This window comes from Oncorhynchus gorbuscha, unplaced genomic scaffold (assembly GCF_021184085.1).
Source record: "Oncorhynchus gorbuscha isolate QuinsamMale2020 ecotype Even-year unplaced genomic scaffold, OgorEven_v1.0 Un_scaffold_619, whole genome shotgun sequence".
NCBI classification, from domain to species: Eukaryota; Metazoa; Chordata; class Actinopteri; order Salmoniformes; family Salmonidae; genus Oncorhynchus; species Oncorhynchus gorbuscha.
In genome coordinates this window covers 264,580-274,579 of record NW_025745739.1, presented here as the reverse complement: position 1 = coordinate 274,579, position 10,000 = coordinate 264,580, and the positions used below count along the sequence as shown (strand labels likewise).

The following is a 10,000-nucleotide window of genomic DNA, read 5'->3' as shown; positions in this document are numbered from 1 at the left end:
CCGATTTTGAAACTCCCATATCTACTGGGTAAAAGACCACGGTGTTCCATCAAAGCAGCAAGATGTGTGACCTGTTGCCACGAGAAAAGGGCAACCAGCGAAGAACAAAGACCATTGTAAATACAACCCATATTTATGCTTATTAGTACTTAGTACTTTAACCATTTGCACATCGCTACAACACTGTATATATACATAATATGACATTTGTAATGTCTTTAATATTTTGAAACTTCTGTATGTGTAATGTTTACTGTTCATTTTTATTGTTTATTTCACTTTTGTTTATTGTCTATTTATTATATATTTCTATTGCTATATGTTTCCCATGTGAATAAAGCCCTTAAACTGATATGGAAAATGAATTGAGAGAGAAAGAGGAGCCACCAGAGGAGGTTCACACTTTAAAGAAGAGAGGAGAGAGGTGCCACACACACACACACACACACACACACACACACACACACACACACACACACACACACACACACACACACACACACACACACACACACACACACACACACTGAGCAACGTGGAGGTGGTTGCCATGGCGACCTCGATCAGAGCAGGGCTTCAGAGTTGCTGACGGAGGTGGTGTGAGGGCAGTGTGTGTGTGTTTTGTATGTGTGTGTGTGTGTGTGTGTGTGTGTGTGTGTGTGTGTGTGTGTGTGTGTGTGTGTGTGTGTGTGTGTGTGTGTGTGTGTGTGTGTGTGTGTGTGTGTGTGTGTGTGTGTGTGTGTGTGTGTTCGCGTGTGTGTGTTCGCATGTATGTGTTTGCATGTGTGTGTTCGCGTGAACGAACACCCCTGAGGCGAGGAGGAAGGCAGTCTGTGTGAATGAAATCCCAGTGCTCACAGCCTCACCTGCCCACCCAGCAGCTGATTCCGGGGTCCAGGGAGATTTACACACTGTCAGTATGAACACCTGTTATTCCTCTGTCATAAAGAGACAATAAAGTCTCACAACGTCCTGGATGAAATGGAACTCTGTAAATCAGCACACACTGCAATAACAAGGACATTTACCTGGGAACACACTGCAATAACAAGGTCATTTCACTGGGAACACACTGCAATAACAAGGACATTTACCTGGTAACACACTGCAATAACAAGGACATTTACCTGGGAACACACTGCAATAACAAGGACATTTACCTGGTAACACACTGCAATAACAAGGACATTTACCTGGGAACGCACTGCAATAACAAGGACATTTACCCGGTAACACACTGCAATAACAAGGACATTTACCTGGTAACGCACTGCAATAACAAGGACATTTACCTGGGAACGCACTGCAATAACAAGGACATTTACCTGGGAACGCACTGCAATAACAAGGACATTTACCTGGGAACACACTGCAATAACAAGGACATTTACCTGGTAACACACTGCAATAACAAGGACATTTACCTGGGAACACACTGCAATAACAAGGACATTTACCTGGTAACACACTGCAATAACAAGGACATTTACCTGGGAACGCACTGCAATAACAAGGACATTTACCTGGGAACACACTGCAATAACAAGGACATTTACCTGGGAACACACTGCAATAACAAGGACATTTACCTGGTAACACACTGCAATAACAAGGACATTTACCTGGTAACACACTGCAATAACAAGGACATTTACCTGGGAACACACTGCAATAACAAGGACATTTACCTGGTAACACACTGCAATAATAAGGACATTTACCTGGGAACACACTGCAATAACAAGGACATTTACCTGGGAACACACTGCAATAACAAGGACATTTACCTGGGAACGCACTGCAATAACAAGGATATTTACGTTGAAACACACTGCAATAACAAGGACATTTACCTGGGAACACACTGCAATAACAAGGACATTTACCTGGTAACACACTGCAATAACAAGAACATTTACCTGGTAACACACTGCAATAACAAGGACATTTACCTGGGAACACACTGCAATAACAAGGACATTTACCTGGGAACACACTAATGCAGGGTCAAGCTGGCTAAAAAGTTAAACAAAGTCAAGCTTTCAAAACGCACAATAACTAATTTGAACAAATATAGGGTGTCAGTCAGACTGATAGTCAGGGTGAGAGACCACCCACCTGGGGTGTCAGTCAGACTGGTAGTCAGGGTGACAGACCACCCACCTGGAGTATCAGTCAGACTGGTAGTCAGGGTGAGAGACCACCCACCTGGGGTGTCAGACAGACTGGTGGTCAGGGTGAGAGACCACCCACCTGGGATGTCAGTCAGACTGGTAGTCAGGGTGAGAGACCGCCCACCTGGAGTATCAGTCAGACTGGTAGTCAGGGTGAGAGACCACCCACCTGGGGTGTCAGTCAGACTGGTAGTCAGGGTGACAGACCGCCCACCTGGGGTATCAGACAGTCAGACTGGTAGTCAGGGTGACAGACCACCCACCTGGGGTATCAGACAGTCAGACTGGTAGTCAGGGTGACAGACCGCCCACCTGGGGTATCAGACAGTCAGACTGGTAGTCAGGGTGACAGACCACCCACCTGGGGTATCAGACAGTCAGACTGGTAGTCAGGGTGACAGTCCGCCCACCTGGGGTATCAGACAGTCAGACTGGTAGTCAGGGTGACAGACCGCCCACCTGGGTTATCAGACAGTCAGACTGGTAGTCAGGGTGACAGACCGCCCACCTGGGGTATCAGACAGTCAGACTGGTAGTCAGGGTGACAGACCGCCCACCTGGGTTATCAGACAGTCAGACTGGTAGTCAGGGTGACAGACCGCCCACCTGGGTTATCAGACAGTCAGACTGGTAGTCAGGGTGACAGACCGCCCACCTGGGGTATCAGACAGTCAGACTGGTAGTCAGGGTGACAGACCGCCCACCTGGGGTATCAGACAGTCAGACTGGTAGTCAGGGTGACAGACCGCCCACCTGGGGTATCAGACAGTCAGACTGGTAGTCAGGGGAGAGATCGTGGCTGTGTCCCAAATGACACCCCCATTCCCTATATAGTGCAGTAGTTTTGACCAGGCCCTATGGTGATGGACCCATGTGCTCTGCGTGGGTATCCACTGCAGGAGAGGGACGTTGGAGGTACTCTGTCTGTCCCCTAGTCCCAACCACTCCCTGCTACAAGCACTAATTGAAAGTCCGACGCAGCGAGGTCCCCAATGACCATCAACATGAACATGACCAGGACAATGTTTGATCAACGGGTCTCATAATGAGCTGGAGGTTCAGTGCAGGAAGTAGATGGATGCTGATTGGCTGACTGGCTGAGTGGCTGACCTGCTGATTGGCTGACTGGCTGACCTGCTGATTGGCTGATTGACTGACTGGCTGGCTGACTGACTGGCTGACAGGCTGACTGTTGTTCTAAACTGCTGTATAGAACAACACAGGTTCAGTATAGGAGTAAACTGTTGTGTTGGACACAGGTTCAGTATAGGAGTAAACTGCTGTGTTGAAGAACACAGGTTCAGTATAGGAGTAAACTGTTGTGTTGGACACAGGTTCAGTATAGGAGTAAACTGCTGTGTTGAAGAACACAGGTTCAGTATAGGAGTAAACTGCTGTATAGAACAACACAGGTTCAGTATAGGAGTAAACTGTTGTATAGAACAACACAGGTTCAGTATAGGAGTAAACTGCTGTGTTGGACACAGGTTCAGTATAGGAGTAAACTGCTGTATAGAACAACACAGGTTCAGTATAGGAGTAAACTGTTGTGTTGGACACAGGTTCAGTATAGGAGTAAACTGCTGTATAGAACAACACAGGTTCAGTATAGGAGTAAACTGTTGTGTTGGACACAGGTTCAGTATAGGAGTAAACTGCTGTATAGAACAACACAGGTTCAGTATAGGAGTAAACTGCTGTGTTGGACACAGGTTCAGTATAGGAGTAAACTGCTGTATAGAACAACACAGGTTCAGTATAGGAGTAAACTGCTGTATAGAACAACACAGGTTCAGTATAGGAGTAAACTGCTGTGTTGAACAATACAGGTTCAGTATAGGAGTAAATTGCTGTGTTGAACAACACAGGTTCAGTATAGGAGTAAACTGCTCTGTAGAACAACACAGGTTCAGTATAGGAGTAAACTGCTGTATAGATCAACACAGGTTCAGTATAGGAGTAAACTGTTGTATAGAACAACACAGGTTCAGTATAGGAGTAAACTGCTGTGTTGGACACAGGTTCAGTATAGGAGTAAACTGCTGTGTAGAACAACACAGGTTCAGTATAGGAGTAAACTGCTGTATAGAGCAACACAGGTTCAGTATAGGAGTAAACTGTTGTGTTGGACACAGGTTCAGTATAGGAGTAAACTGTTGTATAGAACAACACAGGTTCAGTATAGGAGTAAACTGCTGTATAGAGCAACACAGGTTCAGTATAGGAGTAAACTGCTGTATAGAGCAACACAGGTTCAGTATAGGAGTAAACTGTTGTATAGAACAACACAGGTTCAGTATAGGAGTAAACTGCTGTGTTGAACAACACAGGTTCAGTATAGGAGTAAACTGTTGTGTTGGACACAGGTTCAGTATAGGAGTAAACTGTTGTATAGAACAACACAGGTTCAGTATAGGAGTAAACTGCTGTATAGAGCAACACAGGTTCAGTATAGGAGTAAACTGCTGTATAGAGCAACACAGGTTCAGTATAGGAGTAAACTGTTGTATAGAACAACACAGGTTCAGTATAGGAGTAAACTGCTGTGTTGAACAACACAGGTTCAGTATAGGAGTAAACTGTTGTGTTGGACACAGGTTCAGTATAGGAGTAAACTGCTGTGTAGAACAACACAGGTTCAGTATAGGAGTAAACTGCTGTACAGAACAACACAGGTTCAGTATAGGAGTAAACTGCTGTGTAGAACAACACAGGTTCAGTATAGGAGTAAACTGCTGTACAGAACAACACAGGTTCAGTATAGGAGTAAACTGCTGTACAGAACAACACAGGTTCAGTATAGGAGTAAACTGCTGTACAGAACAACACAGGTTCAGTATAGGAGTAAACTGCTGTACAGAACAACACAGGTTCAGTATAGGAGTAAACTGCTGTACAGAACAACACAGGTTCAGTATAGGAGTAAACTGCTGTACAGAACAACACAGGTTCAGTATAGGAGTAAACTGCTGTACAGAACAACACAGGTTCAGTATAGGAGTAAACTGCTGTACAGAACAACACAGGTTATGGTACTCTTCCATAGCAGGATTGTCAGTTTGGATTCATTATGTGTCTGAAAAAGTGAATCCCATAAGAGTAGAGAGCTCAGTTCTGGTTGAATAACTAACACAGGGCCACAGGCCCCTTCGTCTCCCATCATTCCTCTGGAGTGGCGTGATAAGCACTCCTCTCTCTCTCACTGAGGAGGATTTGGTTATTTTAGGTTGCGGCATTGCGTTCCAGCGCCTCCTCCACTTTCCCCTTCCTGTCCTCTCCGTGATCTTATTATTCATTTTAATCCACTTCCTCTCACTCACTCACTCGTCTCCTCCGGATCAAATCATTTCAAACTCCACAGCCAGCGAGCTGCTGACTTAACAGGCTCACACTCACCACAAAGCCCAGGATACAGCTTATCTGATGGCTTCAATACGCACCACATGTGGAGGTTATACTTAGTATGCACTTGAATACAGTGTGAGTGTCGTGTTTTAGCTGTTAAATGTACTGAAAAGGGAATACAATTGAACTCTGAACCTTTCAAATTGTACCACAGAGAAGATTGGAGGACCACACATCAGAGAATGTTGACTTGAATGGGAACATCTGTTGTTCTAAATGATACTGTCAGTCCTCCAATAGAAAACCTATTGTACTCATAGAAATTCAGATACTAGAATAGACATGACCTTTTTAAGTTGACATTTGACAGTGGGTGGACAGGCAGGTCATCTGTGTGGTATTAATTAGAATGTAAAACATGTTCATTAAATGTAAAATGTCAATGGTGTACCAACTAGTGGCCTGAAGGGATAGACCCATTCTATGATTTATATTTCTACGGTTGAAATGAGACCTCCTCCCTGTATTCAAGAGCATGTTGTGTCTCAACCGATCGTGGGCACGACACAAAAACATCAGTCAAATATCATCTTAGCTACAACATATGCGAATATGACAAAAATAACCATAATTGATGTTTTTAGAATGTGTATAATGTTCATTAAAGGTATAATAAAATAGATTAACAACACTGTTTGATAGCTTTTAAATTATATCAAACTCAACCGTTTATCTGTGACAGCGATGATATCAAACTCAACCGTTTATCTGACAGAGATGATATCAAACTCAACCGTTTATCTGACAGAGATGATATCAAACTCAACCGTTTATCTGTGACAGCGATGATATCAAACTCAACCGTTTATCTGTGACAGTGATGATATCAAACTCAACCGTTTATCTGTGACAGTGATGATATCAAACTCAACCGTTTATCTGTGACAGCGATGATATCAAACTCAACCGTTTATCTGTGACAGAGATGATATCAAACTCAACCGTTTATCTGTGACAGTGATGATATCAAACTCAACCGTTTATCTGTGACAGCGATGATATCAAACTCAACCGTTTATCTGACAGAGATGATATCAAACTCAACCGTTTATCTGTGACAGTGATGGTATCAAACTCAACCGTTTATCTGTGACAGAGATGATATCAAACTCAACCGTTTATCTGTGACAGCGATGGTATCAAACTCAGTTTATCTGTGACAGCGATGATATCAAACTCAGTTTATCTGTGACAGCGATGGTATCAAACTCAACCGTTTATCTGTGACAGAGATGGTGTGGTGGTGTAATGGTATGGTGGTGTGGTGGTGTGGTGGTATGTATGGTGGTATGGTCGTGTAATGGTATGGTGGTGTGGTGGTGTAATGCTACATGGGTCGACTCGGAGCACCTTGATCTCTTGAACGGTTTAACATTCAGGTCCAAAAAGTCACATTCTGACCCCTTTCCACCAGGAAAACATGTACGGATGGTTTTAGTTTAAATCAAAATGGATGCTGTCAAAAAGGGATTGAATTCAAAATGGATTTAGCCCGACAGCCAATCTATAGGCTACAGACTAGCTAGACAAGCCAGCCAGAACTAACACATCTATATTGACAAGAAAGCCAGCCAGAACTAACACATATATATTGACAAGAAAGCCAGCCAGAACTAACACATATATATTGACAAGAAAAGCCAGCCAAAACTAAAACATATATATTGACAAGAAAGCCACCCAGAACTAACACATATATTGACAAGAAAGCCACCCAGAACTAACACATATATATATTGACAAGAAAGCCACCCAGAACTAACACATATATATATTGACAAGAAAGCCACCCAGAACTAACACATATATATATTGACAAGAAAGCCACCCAGAACTAACACATATATATATTGACAAGAAAGCCACCCAGAACTAACACATATATATATATTGACAAGAAAGCCACCCAGAACTAACACATATATATTGACAAGAAAAGCCAGCCAGAACTAACACATATATATTGACAAGAAAGCCACCCAGAACTAACGCATATATATATTGACAAGAAAGCCACCCAGAACTAACACATATATATTGACAAGAAAAGCCAGCCAGAACTAAAACATATATATTGACAAGAAAGCCACCCAGAACTAACACATATATATTGACAAGAAAGCCACCCAGAACTAACACATATATATATATTGACAAGAAAGCCACCCAGAACTAACACATATATATTGACAAGAAAGCCACCCAGAACTAAAACATATATATTGACAAGAAAGCCACCCAGAACTAACACATATATATATTGACAAGAAAGCCACCCAGAACTAAAACATATATAATATATAATAATATATAATAATATAATATAAATAATAATAATATATATATATTGACAAGAAAGCCACCCAGAACTAACACATATATATATTGACAAGAAAGCCACCCAGAACTAACACATATATATATATTGACAAGAAAGCCACCCAGAACTAACACATATATATTGACAAGAAAGCCACCCAGAACTAACAATTTGTAAGTCGCTCTGGATAAGAGCGTCTGCTAAATGACTTAAATGTTAAATGTAACACATATATATATTGACAAGAAAGCCACCCAGAACTAACACATATATATTGACAAGAAAGCCACCCAGAACTAACACATATATATTGACAAGAAAAGCCAGCCACATCCACACAGTACTACTACAGTGACAAGACAACCAACTCCATACATTATTCAACTACAGAACAGCTATAGTGACCTGTACAGGTTAGCTGTTCGTGGTTTGTATGTTTGGTCACAGTATTGTTTTAGACTGATGCCCGACTGAGCATTCTACTCAATGCATCGTCAATGACAGCTGATGAAAGATTTCATCAAAACTGCATTAGTGGCTTGGAAATAAAAATGACTTTCAAAATTAGTCAAATAATTAGTAGGAAAACCTTTTGTCATCACTTTGATGTCACCAGATGTATTATAGATGCAGTATAAGATTAGCTAATTAGCTCAAATTGAGGGGAGGCCACCGGATTTGAGCTAGCTAACGCTAGCATCACTAGCTATTTTTGACGAACTTTGCAAGCTCATGACAACATTGCCACGTCTAAAGTAAATTTGACGACATGCTAATGCATGGCAAAGTTGTGTCCTACTCAATATTTCACTACTTTAACAATGCCATCGTATGTCCAGGCACTATAGTGTAATTTAGACTAAACAGTAGTTAGCCTCCGTCCAGAATGACTGGGTTTAGGGCTCCACCCGTAGAGCACGGCTTGACAACGTTCAGAACAACGTAACGTGACAACGGCATGACGTCAGCGCGTGATGGACGTACGACCTATGAGTAAAGGACAAGCCACCAGCCGGATGTACATTTAGAACAGCTAGTAGGTTTATAATTGAACACATTTATGAAGATTTTACACTATTGTGGAGAGATGTACTGTTTGGATTCTTTACATACAATAGAAATAAGCGGAATCATTTTTATGTAATTAATTTCATTATTATTTTGGCCAAATTTCATATACACAAATGTAAATTTACAAACAGAAAACCACATTTTCGTATCCTACAAAAAGAAATTGAACTGTATTTTAAGACGGTTAAATGCTCTACTAACAAAAAAGCTGTTAGAATTGTAAGTATATGCATGTCCCTTAAGGTCCTTGTGTAATTGTAATGTGATATTGTACCCCCTAGCTTGATTGTCCATTGTTTGTCATCTATGTATGCTTGTGTTCCCTCATGTGCTTTATGTATTGATTTGTTGTTAATAAAAAATAAAAAATAAAAAAAATTAAAATAAAAACATTTAGAACAGCTGAACTGACAGCTACTGTTTTAGTAACGTGAGACAATCAGCTCTATACAGTACAGTTAGTGACACAAACCAGGTAGATCTATAGACACAGAACAGCAACAGTGAACAGCCAGACAGATCTACATGTCTATGTCTAACGCAAACCATGCTCCACCACAATACGTTTTCTGGTTACCTTCTTCGTCGCTTTTGTAGCAGGAATCTGCAATATGAGAATTCTTCATTGCAATATTTCTATGGAGTTTAACATTCGCATTGATCTTCATCCTAATATTGGTATTGATTTTGTATTGTACAATGATTGTCCCTGATGCCTCTACTGTTTGAATCATAAGCCATATATACACACTGTTTGATGCGGTTGCCTGGTGGACAGAGAGTATGAGGTTGTTCACATGAATAAAGAGGCTACTGTTTCCCTCTTCCATCTCCAGACAATTATTTGTAGCATATATATCCTTTGTATATGACTGTTCAAGTTTCTCTGTCCACACCTCAGCAGTCATCAACACAGCGTGTACATGTTAAACAGCAGGCTATATGATTCAGTGTAACAGTATAGACTAGCTAGGCTATATGCTTCACAGTATAGACTAGCTAGGCTATATGCTTCACAGTGTAACATTAT

The 10,000-nt window shown here is 41.5% G+C and overlaps 1 protein-coding gene across 1 annotated transcript in view; it reads right to left on the bottom strand.

Annotated features, from left to right (window-relative positions):
* Positions 1 to 10,000, bottom strand: part of LOC124019528 (glutamate receptor-interacting protein 1-like) — a gene marked incomplete at its 3' end in the record, with an annotated part of 335,325 nt that overhangs the window by 201,766 nt on the left and 123,559 nt on the right. The window contains exon 2 of the mRNA XM_046334890.1: positions 9,548 to 9,574. Coding sequence (XP_046190846.1) covers positions 9,548 to 9,574 — 27 coding nt within the window. The remainder of the gene's footprint in view (positions 1 to 9,547; positions 9,575 to 10,000) is intronic.